At 38.6% G+C, this 22,148-nt stretch overlaps 1 protein-coding gene across 9 annotated transcripts in view; it reads right to left on the bottom strand.

Moving 5' to 3' along the window:
* KATNIP (katanin interacting protein) overlaps positions 1-22,148 on the bottom strand; it is a 65,907-nt gene that overhangs the window by 17,285 nt on the left and 26,474 nt on the right. For all 9 annotated transcript variants that reach the window (XM_087734584.1, XM_087734578.1, XM_087734582.1 and 6 more), the window contains 6 exons: positions 16,917-17,814; positions 11,824-12,558; positions 11,121-11,329; positions 7,235-7,298; positions 3,434-3,611; positions 800-965 (listed from right to left, as the gene is read on the bottom strand). In XM_087734584.1, the coding sequence (XP_087590710.1) occupies positions 800-965; positions 3,434-3,611; positions 7,235-7,298; positions 11,121-11,329; positions 11,824-12,558; positions 16,917-17,814 (2,250 nt within the window). The remainder of the gene's footprint in view (positions 1-799; positions 966-3,433; positions 3,612-7,234; positions 7,299-11,120; positions 11,330-11,823; positions 12,559-16,916; positions 17,815-22,148) is intronic.

Consider the following 22,148-nt stretch of genomic DNA (forward strand, 5'->3'; position numbering starts at 1 on the left):
GACATCAAGAATGCAACAGTTATATGTGAAGGGGAAGATCTGGAAACAAACGGATGCATAAACTTTGTGGGCAGTGAACAGCAACTACTTCTTCATTAGCATTACAAGTGCATGTATAGCTTCTGAGAAAAACCAGGGAAATGAGGGACAGCCAAACTCAGAGTGCTAGCAAGATGTAACACGACCTCCCACAGGTGTCAATTGCCAGTCAGTTCCAAGAATTCAATATGAAAAAAATATAAAACAAGCAATTTGGAAAAAGAAGAGAGGAGGTATGTTATACAATTTTAGCTAAATTACTTTAGTCAAACTGTTTGAAGATGTCTGCTTTCCCTAATAAAAGTTAGAGTTCTAGAGACTCTTTTTGCCTCTTGGAAAAGGCAGTATTGATTTACTGGCCTTCTGTAACTTACCTGAACAGAATTTCTGTTGGAGAAGTGTCCCCTGTTCTACCATTCCCTGTGTTCCAGGAAATAAAGAATCATATGGTAGACCTAAATACTAGATACTGAGAGGATAACACTTCAGAATCATATGTGTTAAAATAATATGTGCTATTGTATGTGTCTCTCAGAAAAATCAGCTGTGAAGATTTCTTTAAACTACCTCCGGCTTTTTTTTCAATATTTGCTGTTTGTGGAGACAGAAATGCATTATACCTGCCACAAAATTCAGACTCAGACAATCTAGAAAGATTTATGGTGATCCATTAAGGCAGCTATATTCATTCATCACAGTACCAATTTTCCAATGCACTGCTGTATATTTTTGCTGGCAGTGCTCCTTTTCTTTTACTTACCCCTCTAAAGGTATCCTCTGGAGATTTATTATAGTTCCAAAAGCGAAGCCCTGCAATACTTTCAATTTTATCAAAATGGATTGTGAGCAGATGATCTTCTCCAAAAGAGAAGGGAATGAGCCACATATGGTCATCCTCTACTGTGATATTAGTCCCATCTATTAACCTACAAAGAGAAAAATCCATTAGCTGCAAAAAAGGAAAAGCCTGCTTTTTTCATGAAAATCAGGTACTTTACTAGGTGTTAATTTTTTTCTAGATGCCACTTCCAGGTTCCAGGGCTTATTGTGCCCATGTGCATGCAATTAAAAAGCACAGTAAACATCCAAAAATAATATGCAATTGTTGAATTAAAGACAGCAAAGGAAAAAAAAAACGTATTTCCTTTAGTTGGGTCTGTTTGAGGAAAAACAGAAAAAAACTTAGGTTTTCCCTGTGTGAACAGGGGCAGACACAGGAAAGCTCAATGACCTTTGTGCCAAAATGTCCGAAGGCAAAACTCTAACGTCCAGACACAATATAACTTATTAATATAGTTCCATGCCTAAACTAGTATACCTGGCACTCTGCAGTGTGTTACTATGCCAAAGCAACTATACTGCATCCAACAAGGAGCTGGATAACGTGGAGAAGAAGCAGAGTTTGTTCACATCCTTCCTCATGCACATAGTTAGGCACACTCTTACTTTTTAGAAAAGCTATCTACCAGCATGGCAATGTCTTTTCATAAAAGCACAGACTTCAGGCTGACTAGATAAAGTTAATTCCATTATTTCCTCATTTTGGAATTCTGACTTTATAGTCTTCTACCACAAAATATGGCATACAAAGATGGAGTAAAGGAGAATATGAATACATTGCCCACTGTAATTACTTTTATACACTGCCCTATGTACTTACTATTTATTTAAAAATTTAATGGAAGAATGAGTGCCAGACTTGGCAGTTCCTTAAAGAAAAAGATTTGAATAATGACTCTTTCACAGAGGAACTGATTAGGGAGCCCATGAGAGAAAACATAATCCTTGACTTGGTCCTGAACAGTACACAGGAGCTATTCCAAATGCTACAGTTGAAGAGCACTGTAGTGTACTCAAATTCAACATGCTTGCAGAAATATCCAAAGCAAAAAAAAAGCCCCTATTTCTTGTGCCCGAAAAGGTTCTTAAATGAAAATTATGAAGTATGTTAAAAAAAAAAAGGGGAGCAACAAAACAAAATCAAATCATCACAGCAAAGAGAATATTAAAGGACATCATACTGGAAGCACAGAACAAATGTATCCCACTTACTAAGAAAGATGTTAGAAAGAGGGACGACTTGAAAAATCAAAGCCAGTCTGGCTCAGTGGCAGGAAAAAGAAAGTTATTACAAGCCATCTTTCAACAAAAGTCATGATAAAAAAATCCTAAATTCATAGGATCATAAACTCTGGGAGGCTAAATGCATATGCACAGGCCAAAAAAGAGAATGAAGGCTAGCAAGTAAAAGGTGCCATAAATAAAATTCCTCAAATGCATCGGGAGCAGAAAGCCTGCCAGAAATTCTGTAGGATCAACAGATGACTAGGCTGTGAAAGGAGCATTTGGAGAAGATAAGACACCAACAGAAAAGCTAAATGACTTCTTTGCATCTGAGTCCATCATGGTGGAGCCTGGAGAGACTCCATCACCAGAATCTCTTCATCACAGGGGATCTCATGGGAAGATTTCTTAGATCTTGATGCCTACAGAAGAGATTTTCATACAAATAGGCAGAAGAACTGAGGAATTATATACAAGTAAGCTTGACATCCGTATTAGATTAGCAGAAACTACAAAGAACCGAGTTAGTGTACATGTAGATAAACAGAAGATTCTAAGGAAAACTCAACAAAGACTTTGAAAAGAGAAATCCTAATTCATAAACTTATTCACAAGACCATAAACATACCAGAGGACAGGATAACAACTGAAAAAAACCATTAAAATTGCAATATGACTCCAAAACAACAGGATGCAGCTTCAATAACAACAAATGCCAAGTCCTCTCCAGACCTATCGCCTACAATTTCTATATTGCTACCATTTAGGAAGTACAAGTTGATTTGAGGAAGCATACTTACAAATGAAAAAAACTTCATTGGAATTACAAAAAAAAAAAAAAGCTGCAGAATTGCCAAAAGAACGGTACCTATTTGTGCAATACATCCCCACCCTTTGCTAACTTGAAAATTTTCCTTGAAATTATCCAGAAATCCTGCATAAATATCACTGCATATGCATAGACAGATGCTACAGAACACCCACACTTCTGCCTGCAAAGTCCTTAGCAGAGATACCAACCAGGCATGTTATCATCTCCTAACTCAAACACCATCCTTTGGAAACATTTCATTCATGTGTCTACAACAAGCTGTTCCTGGGTAGCTTGTGAAATCCAAAAATGAGCTGTGATGGTATGAAAATCATGTTTGCATTAACATGTGTTAACATAATAAAAGTTTATATCATTCTGTCACTTTATAAAATTTGATGTAAAATTCATCTAAAATTGATAAACTCTAAACCTGTTGGTGGAAACAACAGGCGTGAAGGAAAAAAAAAAAGAGCCCTGCAGAAAATGCTTGCACAATCCAACTCTTTTGCTACTTACTTTTCTAATGTTCTGGAATCTCCTGTATACTCTGGAAGATCATTTAAGTCCTGGGGTGAAGCAGAAATCTGTTCTGTACTTATTTTTAATGCGTGACCATTCTTTCCTATCACTTCAAGTCCTGTCAGTCCAAGGTAATGACAGTCACCCCAGGTCATGGTAAAATTCAGTTGCAGGCCTATATAAAAGAATATACATATAATATATCTATATACATACTTACTAGTTTGAAGTAAGGAGCCAATATAAGCATGCATGCAAACCCCAACAATTAGCAATATGTGTGTTTTGTTTAGATTAAATAACTTTAGATGCTGTATTTGGATACTTCCTGGTCTGCATGCCTACCTCCATTGAATAGCACAGCATCTTGTGTAAATCTGTGTTAGATCCCTTTAGTGGACTACCAACATCTTGTTCGCTTGTAACTATACAACCCCTGATCAAGCATGTTATCAAGTGTCTCATTACATAGATTGTAGACTGACAGTAATTCAACGATACATTTAAGTAGTTACATGACAGATTTTGTGATTATGCAGAGACAGAGAAGACCTATTAGTCTGAAGTCTATCTATCATCTTTAGCCAGCTAAGTGACTATATAGACTCATATAAATCCAGTCTCTCATAAACCCATAAATTGTTAGAGTACACCAACTCATAGTTAAGCCAAGAAACAAATTTGGTTTACTAATGTCTTTAAGTTATTATCTTCACGTCAGAACTTGACACATGGAAGTATTTTAATGGGACAGCACTAGTGAAAAGCAGCAATGTTGATTAGCCTGCATCTCCAGAAAATAAATAGGAAAGAAAAATTGGGCAGACAAAAAATTGTACATGTATCTTCAGATCCACCTGTTTCATGCCTTAGTGAAAAAACATAAATAGCATATACAGATATAACAGGTAATATTCCAATCTGATCAGGTTCCATAAAAATCCATCCCCGTGAATTAAAAATATCTTTCATTTCACACGTTACAGAAGCCCAGAAATAATCAGGTTGGATAATGTCTAAAGAAGTACCAGTAGGCATGATGCCCTGTAAAACAAACAAGCATTAAAGCTATTAAGCCATCCAGCCCAATTACCTATAAATAGTCATAGCAATTTACACGAGACTAAGTCTTGATATACACATAAATTCACTTGGGTGTAAGATCTTTTTAGCATTTGCAAGGACACTAAGAAATAAATAGTTCTGTTACCTGACAAGTTTGGAGCTATGGCTACATTGATATTACATGCTATTCCCAAGGCCATTGCTAAGACTAAACTTGCTTAGTGTACAAGCATGCAAGAGTTCTCAGGCAAAACCAGAGTATATTTTCAAACAAAAGGGAAAAGATAGGGTGAAGCAGCTATCCACACCAGGTTTAATATTCATATCGCCATGCCAATGCCTTCATAGAATCTCAGAATGGTGCAGGGTGGAAGGGACCTCTGGAGGTCTCTAGTCTGACTCCAAGCTCAGAGCATGTCCATTAGATCAGGTCTACCAGGAGCTTATTCAGTGGAAGTCTGAATGTCTCCAAGGCTGGAAGATTCCAAAACCTCTCTCAACCTCTGTTCCAGTGTTTGACTGCCCTCAGGGTGAAAAAGATTTCCTAATATCCAGTTGGAAATTCTTGCCTTCTACCTTGTTTCTGCTGCCTCTCAACCCAACCCTATGTGCATCCCTGAGAACGGCCTGGATCTGTCCTCTCTATGCCCTCCCAATAGCTATAAACAGCAAGAAGATCTCCCCTTCACTTTCTCTTCTCCAGGATGAACAAACCAACCCAGCTCTCTCATGCTTTTCTCCCATGTCAGGTACTCCAGCTGCCTGACCATCCTGGTCACCCTCCTCCACTGGACTTGCACCAGGATGTCAATTTTCTTCTTGTCCTAGGGAGCTCCTTACTTAACACCGTACTCCAAATACAGTCTCACAAGTGTCAAATACAGGGAAAGAATCCCCTTCCTTGCCCTGCTGGCTGCACTTTTATTTTTGCATCCCAGGAGGCAGCGGGCTGCCTTTACTGCAAAGCCACATTGCTGACTCTTGTTCAATTTGCAGTCCTACAAGGACTTCAGGCACTTCAGTGCAAAGCAGCTTTCTTAGCCAGCTGGCCCCCAGCCTGCCCTGCGGCATGGGTTATTACATCCCACACACAGGCCTTTGCATTTGCCCTTAACTTCATGAGGTTACATTAGGTAACATCATTAGGTTATAACTTCTTCAGCCTGTTGAGGTCCCTCTGAAGAACAGCCTTGCCGTCCAGCATATCAACCACTCCCCTCTGTTTGGTAACATCCACAACCTTGCTGAGATTGCACTTTATCCCATCATCCAAGTTCTTTAAAAAAAATACATTAATCAGTGTAGACTATAGTACTGATCCCCGAAGGACACCTCTAGTAACCAGCCACCAGGTGGCCTTTGTCCCAGTGATAATCACACTTTGAGGCACTATTTCTCCTTGACATCGTGACTGGCAGCAGGATGAAAGAGATGAAAACTACCTACAACAGGTTAAGGATACAAATCCTCAGTGACTCCATGCACAATTTATTACCAGGAGTCCCAGATGAAAAAGGCTGTACTGATCTTAAGTTTTGCACAGTTCCCAGTAATTTCCCAAAACAAGAAGAAGCAAGAGGACTCTCACTCCAGGTTTAAGGGACTACCCCACAGCATAAGGAGAACAAGGAACAATATACACAGGCAGGACAGGGTACGTAGAAATCATTGGCAAAAGTCAGGTTGTAGCTTCTACTTAGTTTTTTCCTTTTGTGCAAAGTCATTTACAAAGATAGTCCCTTGTAGCAATTAACGGACATTTTTTCCTGTGTAAGACAATAAATTGGAGTTTCTTTTGCGTTTCATAAGACATGGAAAGCCTCCCTTAAATGCAACGAGCTTTCTCCAGCTCTTTCCCTGCAAGAACTCATGGGCATCAGGACCTCTTTGTCTGATAGAGACAAGTTAGCCCATCAGCTGATTAACAATACCTTGTCAGTATGAGAGACTGCATCTGCTGAGCTCTGAACCACACCCTCACTATCTTTTTCACCCACTTTGAGAAATGGGAAGAGGGAAAGGCATCTTAAGTTCACAAATATGAATTGATTGTAGACATGCTCATAGATAAAGTTCATAGATCTAGATATAGTTCATAGGTTATAGATCACAGATCATAGGTATAGCTCACAGATATGTGGCTGAATAAGCCACAGCATTGTGTGTATTTTCAGAGAGCACACCACAGGTTGTTAAAGACTTTATGCCAGACCCAAGAACCCAATTTCTCTTGTGCTGGTCAAAGGACCAGGAACTGACACTGAAACTTCTGGGCCACCCAGAAGCTCTCTGGAAAATGATTTAAAGGCCCACAGAGAGTTGGTTTTGTACAGGATAAAGAAATCAGGTACTTTAAGAACCAGATGTAACATTCTGGTCTAGCTTTATTGTAGGGTTTCTATTGTCAATCTGATCTGAGAAATTCAGTTAGTCTACATAAATACATAGGATTGGGAGAGAATTACTGGGTAATGGACACAGCTATTACAAATCCCATTGAGGGACTAGGCAAATGGCTAGTGTTATTTTTCTGAGATTAAAAGCCAACTGTTACCATATAATGTTCTCAAAGCCATAATAAACAAAGCTCCTGCCTTAAATATTCAACTACTCGTCTTTATTCTAGACCTGATGTCTGTCACAAAGTTCTGCACAGCTCTGACAAATCAGATCCTCCTTGATAACATGTTAGGGGGGAGGGTGGTTAAGCAAGAAGTAAATGTAAGAACTTACATTTTCCAGTAAATATTCCTGATTCCTTGGGTATACATTCAGAGAGAGGGTTTTGCTCTTGAACCTAAAAAGTAAACCAACAGGTGCAATGAATATGCATATCATATATACATTACAGAAATATTGTTTATAAGGGGGGGGGGGGGTTGGTGGGTTTTTTTGTCTATTTCTGTTTGTTTTTTTTTTTACATCCAGCTTTTGCATAACAATCTCCCCTTTGCCTCACCACCCAGGCTGTCCTGCAAATAATGGAAAACATGCCCCAAGATGTAGAAGATCATATGGGTCCTTAGAAAGTCAAGACTGTTAAGGATTTTTTCTGTTAGTGCATATAAGAGTGTTAAATAAGAGACTCCCTAGTGTGGGCTACCTATTCTCAAAGAGGCTGAAATTCTTAAGTCACTCTTATTTACCTGCAGACTGCCATTAGATAATGATAATATGCTGTATTTGCAACATGTTGCAAATATGTTACAGAGACAAGAAGTCTGGAAGGAAGTTAAGACCTCAGAGAGTGCCACTACAATTTCTTCTCAAGAATCAAGGGGCAGAATAAACAAGCAAACTTGTCCGAAGCTTGCATTTGTTCTTTGACAATGCTAATTCATCATAGCTTATGCTATTCAACATAGCAAACCAGAAAGTGAATATACAGATGATAAAATTTGCTGATCATAGCGGGGCAATTAGGGTAGTAAAGACAAATGACAATTGCAAAGGGTTGAAGATCGACTTCATTTCATTGAGTGAGCGTAATAAAATGGCCAATTATGTTCACTGTAGGTAAATGTAAAAATGCTACACAAGGAAAACAATCCTAACTGTACACATACAGTACTGGGCTCCAAACAAAATAATAGCAGATTAGAAAGAAATTGTGGCATTATTATAAATAGTTCTACAAAAACATCAGCTCAATCCTCATTAGTAGTCAAAAAGCCAAATAGGAAATTAGAAGTCCAGACTCATTCTCTATAGTTTCCTTCATCATTAGAAGTAGACTTCCTGTCATCCAGAATACATCAAATGGACCTACTTTGTGCCTAAAAAAAAAAATAAAAGGCTTGTCAACACTTTTCTTCTACTGTTATATTAGATCTCTGCAGTATAACCACTGACATCCTGGATCTTATATGTATATGTTTCCAGACTGCAATATACTTCACGTAGCAGCAAATGTCCTTGTGGAAATTAAGTAGGTGAAATTGAACAAGAACTATGCACTGAAATAAACACACACAGTAACCTACAGAAGATGGAAAAAAACCCTCCTATTGGGTGTACCTTCCTCGCAGAACAGTGACTCTGTCTTTGATGTCTGATGTTTTTTTCTCAGAATAACTTTAAAAGACCAGCCTAGGAATTAAAATTTACAACTCCACTGAATATCAAAACCCATGGATGCAATAAAGCCACTGGTTTTATAGAATGCTGAATAATGCCCTCCCTTGCAGGCCATAAACCATCTGGGCCAAGCCACCTTATCACCTCTTTTCTTCCTCTTCCTCCTTTCTTGGCTACTCAGATCCCTTTATTCCACTGGTGCCCACTATCTTTTCTTTCAGATATGGTCTAATTTTCTACTATTTCAACTACTTCTGCTTGTGAACATTGTTCTACCTCTCTTCTTAGATGCTTACAGCTAGAACAAAATACGACCATAGTACAGGAGTTATTGGAAAAGCAATAAAAAGTAGAAAGTATCACCACACTCCTAAGCCTGACCATACTGTATAGCACCTTCCATGTGAGGAATAGCTAAAGTAGGACTAACCATTCTGGAAAACAGAGATTTAGAAGAGGTAGTAACAGAGCATAAATGTCTTGAGTGGCTTGAAGAAGGGAATAGGGAATAATTGTTTAGTTTCTTCCAACACAAAAACTATGGGACATTAAATGAACCTAAAGATGAACAGAAATAGGTTCTTTGTGCTATGCAAGTTAAGCTGGGAAACTTACCACTGACATTGTAAGTTGTAAAAGTGCACATGGGTTCAAAAAGCTAGTGGATGAATTAATGCAACAAAAATCCAAGGCAGGATACTAAACACAAAGGTTAAGTCAAAAAGTCCTTGTGAGACAAATTTCTAAGGGCTGGATGAGTGTTTCAGAGAAACACCACTGCATGTTTGCTCTACTCTTACATTCTCCCCAGGCATCCACTATTGGCTACAGAGCTGAGTCAAGTGCACTAATTAGAGGTCTGACCTGCTATAAAAGTTGACATGTTAAGGATTACTGAATTCATGGGAAAGACCATGGATAATATTGACAAGAAAGTAAGACACTTCCGTAAGAGCTTTTGAAAAGTTCTGTAGTCAGTGCAGTAAAACACTATTTCACCTACCGAACATGCTACAGGAAAAAAGGGTGAATGATCAACAGATAGAGACTGTTCAAACCCAAGACTAGTCTGAATGACAGCATTATGCTGGGGAAGACAAATCATCTAGTAGATCTGTATCATTCTTATAGCATAAGCATCCATCTGCAAAATCTTGATGGTACCAGCAAATACAGAATGACAGGGAGATCAATGGCTTAGTCACAATAGCTTTTGTTATTCCATTGCTGATATAGCATGTTTCAGAGTTAGAAAAGGAGTATGAAGAGCATCAGAGATGAACAGCAAAATAAAAAGCAGAGGCTCTGATTAAGGACCAGACAGTCCAGGTCTAGGGTTCTGCAATGGAAGAGGTCCTGGTGAATGCTCACAATAAACAAGTGATCAAGAAAAGGAAGGTGAACTCAATTTGTGTTCATGAAATCCTGCACTGCATAAGGTGTCTGAACGGTTTACGATACCGCAAGCAAAGATGGGACCAAAATTACTGTTGCCAGTGTTAACTAGCACTGGAGAAGTCAAAGAGCTAGAGTCACCGACTCATGATCTTAACAGTGAGATCAAATTCCAATGTCACGACATTTCCCTTTGTCTTACAAGCCACCAGGAGAAGTGGACAAGACAGAACAGGAAGGCTTGACAACAGCACAAGGCTCATTAGGAACCATATATCACTGGGAGTATTTTAGCTGAACCAGCTGGAATTTGGATTGATTCAGCTTTGGATCTCCTTACAGACTTACAAGTAAGAGTGTGTCCCCCCAAAAAAGATACCCTCACTGAAGCAACAGTAGGTGCTCATGAAGATTCTAAGAAGGTAGAAGATTTGATGGAAATCAGGTCAAAGACTGCCCCACACCATCTTGAGCAGAAATTCTTGCAGCATCTTTGCTCAGACTCTGGACTGTTGGGCTGGAGTGGTATGAGGCAAGACTCCTGTGCTTGAAAATATGGCCTTCCTCCAAGCAGTAAAATACTTACTGTATAGAATAGTAAAGGGGCATTTTTATGCTGCAAAATGCACACAGACCTGTGGAGACGCTAGTCAAAAAAGGAAAGAGGAAAAAATAAGGGGAGGGTTGAGAGGGTAGAAGTACCTTCTCATGTAAGATACTTAATTGGTGGAGGATGAAACAAGCAAGAGTATACTCTGAGTGGAAAATATGGAAAAATCTTTGGTTTGCAGTGACAGAGAGCACAGCTACTCATTACATGAATAACTGTATGGTAAAAATCACTGAAGTGGCGTAAACCTTCAGGAGTACCTAAATCAAAAAGAACTCCCTCTAATCTGTCCAAGTAAGTAGAGCTTTCCTTGCAGTCTTATTAATTAATCAGGGAAACCAAAATTTGGAGGACCTTCTGGGCTTAAAAAATTGCATAAATTATTGAGCTGCTGAAAAAAAAAATCTTCAAAATAGACAGATAGCTGTATTAGTTCTTCTGCCAAGCTTTACTCCATCATGGAAATCAGTGTCTCCTACTTCCATGTCATGTTTCAGAAAGACATTTATAGAGAGTTCTGAACATAGAGGCCCCTACCTGTTGATCCTCTGTTCTTAACCCCGCTTGTGTAAAAGGTCTTTCATCTCCCTCCCTATCCGCAGTTGTCGGCCTCTTTAGCTCTTCCTCGTATCTGAAGGAGTTGGCATTCTCCATTTCTCCATCATATGTCTCATCATAGCAGTATATAGCTTCAAGAATATCATCATCGGTAGTGAACAATATAGTATCCCCAAAGTGCTCTGGAGCTGAAGGCAACATACAGAATTAAATGGAGAAACCATATAAAAGAATATACAGAGTGATAAAAACTATTTTCAGTCCTTCTTTACATTTAATTTGCAGTAGTGTTAAGATAATATATGCTAGAGAACTCAGGCAAATTTCAAACACATACAAAAGAAAATGGGAAAAAAGCTTCTCCATCACGTTTTCCAAAAGACCATATCTGTGAAAACAAGTAAAAATCTGCAACTTTTACATGTCTAGTGACTATCAGATGTTATTGAAATATGGTCTTGTTGCTAAGACATTGTTAAGAATAGAGATTAGCTCTATATGCTACTAAAATTCACAATATCATTGAAGAATGCATTAGTGGGTTTTGTTTTGAAATTAAAAGGACTAAATACTATACAAAGTGTCAGCTTGCTTTGAAGTGGAAAGTGATAACAAACAAGCTAAATGTATTTGTTTGTATTTTACTGCTGTTTCCACAAAGACATAAGAAATGATAGCATACCTCCAGACAGGGTTCCTGAAGCTTTCGCAATTTCTCCTTTAAAGATGCATTGTTCATCTAATACCATTACAATGTCTTTCACACCTCTGAAAGAGTGTATGCGAGATTTATTATAATTCCAAATCCTAATCATAGCTACTTGACAGGAATTCACAAAGTCAATAAAGATAAAGTGAGGTTTTCCAGGGGTAAATGGTGCTAGCCAGAGATGCATATCATCCTGCGTCCGATTTACCCCATCAATTAGGTTGGTTACTGTTCTGGGATCGTTGCCATAAGCTGGTAAAATATTTATATCAGGTGGTTCAGCTGTTATTTTTGAAATCTGAACAGGCTCTCCTTTAGAACTGAAAACTTCAATTCCATTAAGACCAACATAATGTCTGTCTCCCCATGTTGTTTGAATGTCTATCACTAAGTGCTGCCCATAAGGTAAAACAGGAATTTTAAAATCATTTCCGTCATAAGCCTCCACAGAATTTTCTTCTTCTTGCCTTTTTGGTAGTGTTTGTAGTTCCTCTTTTCTCATTTGCTGATATTCTCCAGGCCGGTTGATTTTCTGTTGATGAAGAAACTCATCAAAGATATCCCCTTGAAAATCCATGTTAGAGATTCGGCCACGATGGGAATAATTAAATTTTACCAAGGAGTTCCATGACTCCTGCAGAGTGTGTTCTTGTTCATTGTGCCACTTTGCTCTAGAGGTTGCTATGTCCTTGATAGAAAAGTCTTCATCTGAAAACAACATTACATAGCCATTTAATGCATAAACAGGACCAAAAGCAAACCACTACAACAGGGACTTTCCAGAATTATGCTGGTCATATTCATCTTCCCTTACTGTGAAATTCTGTTACACTAGCACTTTTATATTGCCTCTCTATTATGAAGGCTGCAAGTCCCAATTTCCCTTCCCCATTTAGACATAACAAAAACAATCACTTTTAGATACTGAAGAGCCGAGCACATGCCAAGAGACAAAAATGCAACTAAGTTTGAGACTGCGAATTCTTGACCCACCACTTACAGAAATTGGGATTTTGCCCAATGATACTTATTGTGTGGCTGTCACAATACTTTGAATCATCTGTATGCGTTTCTGCAGAAGATCTTTCATACAGTTGGAAATGGCTGAACTGGTTAAGTTTCTAAAGCGTTACAGAGAAAAGCTAGTGCTTCCTCTCAAAATCAGCCATGTGTATATAAAGAAAAGTGGTGAGAAAAGAAGTAGGTCCAGCAAACAAGGAGGATGAGGCGAGCATTGCATTCCATGCAGGTAATGTCCAAACGTTTTTCTCACTTTTCAGCAAGTGCGAGATGTAGAAGGAGGATAATGACAAAGTACCTAATGGGAACGCAGCGGGGGCAACAAATTAGAGGGGCACAGCGGGAGCAAAGCATGCTCGCCTTGTGACTGCACTGAGGAGCTGCTCAATTTCCATCTCAAAACAATTAAGAGCAGATAATAACAAAGATTTTCAATAAAGCTGTCACTTATGTATTTTCTTCAAATAAATGAAGAAAAGCAAGTGGAGTACTAAACAATTACACGCCCGTGGGCTAGATTTTATTTCTGTACAATGTCCTTGAGTGGATACTAAAACGAACGGTTATCAAGAATAAGCGCCAATTGCGGTAAAATGCAAAATAATGTTTTCCCAAAAGACTGCTCAAGACCATCTTTTAATTTTTTTTTTTTTTGAACACTGGGAAAGAGGCAATGTTCCTAATCCATCTATGGCCAATAATCATTTACACTGGGGACAAGTGAGATAAAAATAAGAATTTTAAAGCAGATGGGAAACTACCTGAAAGTGGGTTGTCTTCTAGAATGAAAGGCTGGAGACCAACCTGGCCACTCCTCCCACCCCACAAGGGAAATACAGATAGGAAGCAAAGGTACATATTTCAGAGAACACCAGTCATTTGCAAGTCACTTCTTGTTCAAACCATTGTCCATACGGCTACTCATGGGGTGGGTGATCCCAAACAGTATTTCCCAGAGCCTCACAACTTACCTGAAGAAGATACTGTATATATATTTACCACTTTAAAATGTCAAAGCTTGAAAATTTCAGGATGAGCATGTACAGAAGAGTATTTGAGATCCATTGGCTTTCCTTGTTTTGGAGGTTTTTTCCCTTTTTTTTTAAACTTTTTTTTTAAAGTTAAGTACTTCAAGCAGTACAGAGATTATAACTCTGAAGCACTTCTACAGCAGTTCAATAGGAGTGATTTTCAATGGGAGGTTAGCAGGTTTGTTAGCTACATTAAGGAATGACAACAGGAGAAGCAGAGCTCTGAAAGGAAAGCCGAGAATAGCCCAAAAGCAGAGGTTAATGGCTGAAGGCTTACAGGGTTTGGCATTTTTTTTTAGAATCTAAAATTTATGGTATTTATTGGAGCCATGTGAACAATAAACTCTGCATGTAGATAAAGAGTATCCCACTTGCAGATGTTACAGATGCATTCCCAGCCTTCTGCATGCCTGAGAGGACTGTATGATTGATGCTGTCACAGAATCCAGAAATAATGACACCTCAAACATGCATCTCCGCTATGGGTTTAGAAGGGGTGTCCTGAATCACAAAGTTCCTTGTCCTGCTTCTGCTGGCAACACACACCATACAACTCCTCTCAAAACTTTAGTAAACTACATTTTGGGGCAACTCTAGCTTGAAAAAACCACCTTCTCCCTCTGTTGTGCTAATCTCATTTTTACTCCCTGCAGTTATAAATAGCAATCATATTTCCATGCTGCAATCACACGCTTCATTCCTCAAATCATTCTAAAAGCTCTCTTCTGTATCTATTCCACTTTGTAATCAGCTTTCCTGAAAATGGATGATCTGAACTGCAGTTTTCCAACTGACGTCTCACGAGTGCCTGTGCTGAGATATTAACATTTCCCTAACAGAAATGCCTCTGCTGATACATCCTCAGAGTGCATTGCTATAATCACGCCTGCGTCACACGAGCATTTCACAGTCAATCTGTTATCAACTACTCAACCAAGATCCTTCCCTTCCTCGGTCATTTGCAATTGATGATTACTCAGCTTACAACTTCATTTTTTGTTATTAGTCCCCAAATGACCTTGCAGGCAGTACTATTGCATTGCATTCCATTGCTATTACTCCAGTCCTCAAGTTCATCTTTCTGCGCAGTTCTTCAATCTTCTTAACTCATAATACCCCTAATTATATGTTATTTGCAAATTTTATCAGCTTACTTCCATCATTTCCTTTGCACATTAAACCAGTTATCAAAGAAAAATTATATGTTTTTATAGCAACATTAACTCGAGCCAAATATGCATGTACATGCTATTTCTAATTTCTGTTGTTCTCGTTATTCCTCATTTAATGACCAAAGACGTGCTGTGACATTGCATATGAGCTTGTGCAGCCTCCCCTTTGCCACATACTGCTGTTGGGAAACTGCAGTTCCCCTAGCCCCATACCAATTGAAATTTACCACTTTTAGGGAAATACTTAAAAGTGTTTCCCTGTTGTTAATGCTCACTCAGCTCCACTTTGAAGATGGCTTTACCCTGCACAGTACAGTACAGAGAGAACAAAAGCTGGTAGATGGCATGCAATTTTCCCAGGGAAAAACATATATTGGGAGTTTTAAGCACCAGATGACAAAGCCTGCTCTGAGCAAAATTAGAGGACATTATAATTGGAATCATGATAACCTTCATCTTATAGTTTACATTAAAACTCCTAAATTTTTACCATTTTTATAACTGAACATAAATTACTAAGGTGGGATTTATTTACAGTTTCCATAACGTTGACAAGTTTTTAATCAAACAGAGATCCTGTAAAACGTGTGAAACAGCAAATGGGCTGTGGTGAGTGGGTGGGTGAAGGGAAGATGGCAGTTATTCCAACTACTTCTGTATTTTTTTCTGCTTTGAGGTATAATTTCAGATATACTTACAAAATTGCTGTTTTCTCCACAGAGGGGCACAGCAGGAAAAATTCAGACATTCTGAGTTTAGAAAGAACCACTCTCTTCACCTTTGTCCAAAAACTTCATGCAATACCTGCTGTAGAATTGGAACTGGCATTCCTGCATTTAGGTAAACTTCCTGCCCCTTATGACCATAACTTTAATGTAAACACGCAAATACAATATACAGCAAGCTACACTTTCATGCAAATTGTTCTGATGGTTAATTTTACTAAATCACACCCAAAATTGCAATTCATATTTTTGTAACCTCTTCTTCCAATTCTCTGGGCCTTGTTGTCCTTGTTCTGCCAAACTCCCTTCATTTGAGACAAGTTAGTGAATGCTGAAGAATTACAGAATGCCAAAGAACTTCAGAACTTGCCCTATTCTCACACTCTTCGCTGGGGACACACTGTTGGCTACTGCCAGAGGCAGAACACAACTACACAAATCTGGATCCCCCACCTCCAACAGGATCCAGGCGAACTAAAAAAGGTTTGGAGAAGGATGACAAGGATAATCAAAATCATGGACCACGTAACAGCTAAATTTACTAGAAAACTCTTCATAAATGAGCAGAGATGTCTGAGGGAGAGATTTGAAAGAGGTATGTAATGTCATGAGCAGAGTAGGGAAAATAAGGGCAGTTTTCCATTCACTCTGAATAAATATATTCAGCATATATTCTCACTGAGAAAGACACAAACCTACTACACAAATAAACTCTGTAAATTTACTCACTACCTTGAGGTCACACTCTTCTTTATCTTTTTGCCGATTTTCATTGATATTAGCAAGCATTCGCTGTCTGCAGGACTGTCAATTTTTAGAATATAATTTACTGAAATTTAGTCTTCAGTCTTCTCCAAATGAACTTTAAAACACTAACTCAGAATGTGAATTTTTCAGAAAAAGAGCATTTCACATCAGGTGTGGGACAAGGAGAGAGACTGAGCATTGTCAATAGCATGAATGAGAAAAACTGAATACTGCAAACATCACAAATAAAATCCCACTGTCCATAGCTCCAGGAATGTCAAGAAGTCTCTTCCAGCCTAAATGATTCTGTGCTTCTGCAAAACGGAGAACATGTCAGTACTTGCACTAAGGTTGCTATTGTGAGTTCTTACCTTTGAATGCGGAATCATCGTCTCCAAGATTTATAGTGTTTAAACCCTCCTTTTTTACACATCTGACACTTCTCCTTACAGTAGGATACTGTAAGCTGCAGCAATTTTTGTTAGAAAGTTGCTCCGAAATGTCCAAGCCCACACCACCATCCTTTCTGGTTAGTATTTGTGATCTCTCATCTCCATTTGCATTTCTACTATTGGATCTTCCCAGCTCATTTCTCTGACATTTGACATCCTCACTAGTCAGATCTGAAAAGTTTTTCATGATTCTATCTGACTGTGTTTGAAATCTTAAACGTAAACAATGTTCTGTAGCAAGCCAGGGAGGCTTCTGCTTAGTGGAAGTAACTTGATTATTCTCTGTTACTTGGGAAGATGACTGTAACCAAGAAGGAATTGCACCTGTAGAATCAGACAATTTTCTTCCTGTTAGCTTTTCCATTTGCTCTCTCAAAGTAAGTTCATCATCAGATTGAACGTGCTCCATAACTGCTTGTACTGTTGCATTCTCTTTGGCATCTTTTATACAAACTTGAGATGGCAACAATTTTAGATCATCCTCTAACTCAGCAGACAAATTTTTCTTTGTACAGCCGATGGAATTCATCTTATGCTCAAGAAGATTTTCTTCTGGCAGAGATTTCCAGTTTAGTGAAGTACTGTTTGACTGTAAGCACTGAAAATGTAGGTCTGCTTTCTTCTCTGTGACTGCAGGTGCATATACTTCTTTCCTTTCATTTGAAGAATATGCAGAGATATCTTGCTTGTGACCTGTAAGGTCAATTGTAGTGCTATGGTCAGTGAGGAGATCTCCAGAGGCTTTCTTTAATTCACCATCAAATACAAGCTTCTCATCAACATATAACTTCACCTTCTTTACTCCAACATCAAGGTCCTACAAAAATGAAAGTATGAAGATTTCAATTAAGCTGTTCAAGCATTCGATATCACTGTTTTGGAACTCTGACATTTGAACACTAAATCAATAAACAGATGAAAATGATTAAAACCCTGTATCAGTAACACGATTTTGACTACTTTTAATCAAAAGCTCAAATAACTGAAAAATACTGTGGAATATTTAAGATTTTATTTAAAAGGACTAAAAACCCTGCTAGACATTACTATTAACTGGCTGACAATGTTTTAGAAAATCTTGAGCGAAGAAACCTAGATTAAGTATAATTATATTTGATCAGAATATAAATTCCAGAGGCACATTTTGCTTCAGCCTCTTTAAGATTCACCACTTTCACGACATGGTTCCACAATGAACAACCACCCAGATCAAAGCCACTAAAATTAAAAAGAGTTATAAAGAGTTATAGAAATACAGGGCTGGAAAGGACATTAAAAAAAAAAAATCATCTGGTCCAGCTCCTTCCACTGAAGAAAGTAAAATAACCTATACCGTTGTGAAGAAAACTGTTTTTAACAATTTTCAAATAATGTGCCTTGATGGCTTATTCCAACACTTAACTCGCCTTTTAAATAGAAGGCCTTTATCTCAGACAGCTCTGCTACTCACAACTTTACCTCTATGTTCTCCTTTTCTGTGACATCCACTAAAAACTGATTTTTTCATTCCACTGAAGTTGGAACTAATGTTCTTTCTATTCTCTTTATCATTTCTATCTAACCTTTTCTCCCTCTTAACAAAAATACTGGTATCTTCAAAGAAAATATAGAAGATGAGACAAAGTCCATCTCCTTTCTGCCCTCTAAATTTCGGTAACATGTCCATCATGTGGAGTCTTTAAAGACTCTCTGTTCTTTCCTTATTTTCACAGAAACTGAGAAGCTTTTCATGAAAGTAAGAAGCTTCAGTTACATCCCTCTTGCTCATCTCCTGGATGTCAGTTCTCTTTAAATACTTAAATTTTCCTCCGCTCCCAGCCTAAACCAGTTACTCCTTCACCTTCAACTACAAGTGTCTCCACTTCTTCACTCCTGCATGCACTCTTTACAGCCTACAAGTCTTTATAGCTGCCATTCTACTGCTTTCCAAATAATAACTTGTATGAGGCGAAAAATGTAATATGGATCTACACAGGGGGAAAAACAGAAGTTGCGGGCATAACAAGAAAGCTACGGTTGAGGGAGGGGAGTAGGTGTAGGAACGTGAGACACATTCCTGATACATTCCTGATAGAAAAAGATAACCTTCACTAACTTCTCAGAGAACAGCTGTAAACTCAGTTTAATTGGCCATTATGTCATGGCTGCCTGTGTTATTCCTAGAGTATCATAAAGCGGTATATGTCTGTACTGATGCATTTGGCCATAAAACATGGTATTTTTTCCCCTTGAACAAGGACACTGGGGGATTAATCTAACTGGGGATCAAAACACTTTAATAATTATATCTATTAAAAACTATCTACATGGCTTTGCCTGAAATTGTGATGGGGAAGAGCAAGACTATCAGGATGCCCCAGTAATGTTATTTTTTGAATCTTTGTACATCTGGACTGTTAATGTCTCCCTTAAATGCTAGAGATATTGGATATTCACAGTTGAATTTGGGATAACTGCAACATTTCTACATACTATCCTAGCCTTTACTGCTGTTATGAACACTCAAACCTTAGTTCCGTGTTTTCACCTGCGAACAGATATAAACTGCATGAAACCACAGAAATATACGCATGTATATTTTGAAAAGTATTTGTCAATTTCATCTTTTTGAATTAAAATCATCAACCTCTTAAGAACAAAATGTTTTTAAATGAATCCCACTCCACCCACCAGTACTGGAAGAAAAGTAGACAGAGAAAACGTTAATAAAATTAGATGGTGAAGCTTATTGTCCCTGAAAGAGGGACAGTCAAGCACAGAAAAGGGCCAGTCACTTCAAAATTACTATTCCAGTCAGTGGGAAATTACTTCCTTTCTCTGAAGTTTTGGAGTGTCTGGGATAGGTATCATAGGAAGCTTCCTCCAGAGGAGGGCCACAAAAACGATCAGAGGGATGAAACACCTCTGCTATGAGGAGAGGCTGAAAGAGCTGGGGTTGTTCAGCCTGGAGAAGAGGAGGCTGCGGGAAGACCTTATTGCAACATTTCAGTACTTAAAGGGGGCCTACAAGAAAGATGGGGATAGTCTTTTTAGCAAGGCCTGCTGCAACAGGACAAGGGGTAATGGTTTTAAGCTAAAGGAGGGTAGGTTTAGACTGAACATAAGGAAAAAATTTTTCACGATGAGGGTGGTGAAACATTGGAACGGGTTGCCCAGAGAGGTGGTAGATGCCCCGTCCTTGGAAACATTCAAGGCCAGGCTGGATGGGGCTCTGAGCAACCTGATCTGGTTGAAGATGTCCCTGCCAATTGCAGGGGGGATGGACTAGATGACCTGTAAAGGTCCCTTCCATCCCAAAGCATTCTATGATTCCCCAAAAGTGGTGTCTGGACTGTATCAAGATGAACCAAGCAAAGGTACAGATATTTCTAAGACACTAGAGACAGACTGAATTGGGGCAGGTATTAATAACAGCTGATATCTCAGAAGAAGCATCTGTTCATGAAGAACCAGTAAAAGAGCTGATGAAAATCTCTTGCACCAAAATTCTAGGCAGACTGAGGCTCAGGCAGGAAAAATATGAACAGATCTCAGGGACTCCAAGAGCAAACGTGTGCAGACTCAGGACTAAGAAGTCCTCTTTTTCATTCCCTGCCACCCCCCTTCTGAGCTTCGAGTTGCTTTGTGACCAGATGCGGTGGGAAAGATCAACAGAATGGTTAGCTTCTCCTAGTACCACTGCTTAACTCTCCTCGGGCACAAGGAGGTTGGAGAAATGCCTTCCTCATGAGTAATTCCATCAAGAAGCCACCCTGTAAACCAACACTCCATACTTCATCCAAAGCAGGGTTTTTTCCTCCCAGAAGAGTAATTAGAATAACACAATGTCTCAAAACAAGCAAGTAGGTATGATCAACATCACAGAGAAAAAAATGAAAGATTTTGGGAAAATAGTTCTATGGTTTCTATTGATGTTCCTTCCCAGCTTGCCCATTCAGCTCTCACAGAGTGCCTGCTGGGATAGTGCTTTCCAATGAAGCAACAGGGATGATATCTCTGGCCATTTCAGTGATATCTGTGCACAAAGGACAAGAGGCATTTTTCTGCGAATTACACCTGGACAGAGGACTTGAAGTTGCCTCTACCTGACTTCTCACAGAAGAGTGAAAAAGAAGAAGCACTAGAAAAGAAGTCAAGAACTAAAAGAGGTAAGTTCTTCTATAAACCTAACTCCGCTGGAACAAAGCTGCTGCATCTTTACAGACAATGCACGCCACTGGTTGTCCAGCACTGAAAAAGATCTCCAACTCAAGAGAATGGACATGAACATACACACATGAGTAACACGTATATGGGCAATCGCTTGAAGGAGACAATGATCCAACTGGAGAGCAACTAAGACATTCAAGCTTTTAAGTATTAATTCCATTCACGGATTTGTGAAGACATACAACAGACATCACATTGGATCTTATGAAAAGAGTTTTAATAGCATCAAGTAATGATGCAATTTCAAGGCTGTAGCAAGTATTTACAAAATGCCTGAATATTTCAGACAAACTTGAAAAGAACTGGGTGCCCTCACTTACACTTTATCTGTTCTTGCAGACTAAAAATGACCTCCTTTTTTGCAGATCTCATCTGAAGTAAATAAAGGCAAGATGAAGCATTCTCTGAGACCTTCCTTGTAATACACTGAATCAAGGACTCTATGACAATGATGTAATCTTTTACAGCTTCCTCCAGACATATTTTTTCTACTCCCAGACTTAAGTTCTAAAACTCAAACATTTTTAACAATCTAAAAGTACTGGCCTGAATTAATTTTTTTTCTGTTTTTTGAAGAAGTACTTGGGCACCTCTCACTTATGTGGTTTCTGAGGGAAAGAAGGAGGTTAGAATGATTACAAAAAACCAACACAGAAATCTGGCTCTGGATTTACATTACCAGGAAGAAAATTGTTAGCTAATTATATTTTTGGCTTTTATACATCTCAGACAAAACTTCCTCAGGACAAATTACAGAATTAGGCAGAACTGCTTCGTATTATTCTTTCATCTTAAGGATAATGGGACATTTCTTTAGTCAATGTAGATGGCTGCACTGCCACCAAAATCCATAGGATTATATTCCTAATGGATTTTACAGCTTGCCTCATGGTGGTTTATTAAAAAAACAGTGCCTTGAAATACAGAAACACATTTATGTGT

Source organism: Nipponia nippon, unplaced genomic scaffold (assembly GCF_047370975.1).
Source record: "Nipponia nippon isolate SJK-2023a ecotype South Korea unplaced genomic scaffold, ASM4737097v1 scaffold_5, whole genome shotgun sequence".
Lineage (NCBI taxonomy): Eukaryota > Metazoa > Chordata > Aves > Pelecaniformes > Threskiornithidae > Nipponia > Nipponia nippon.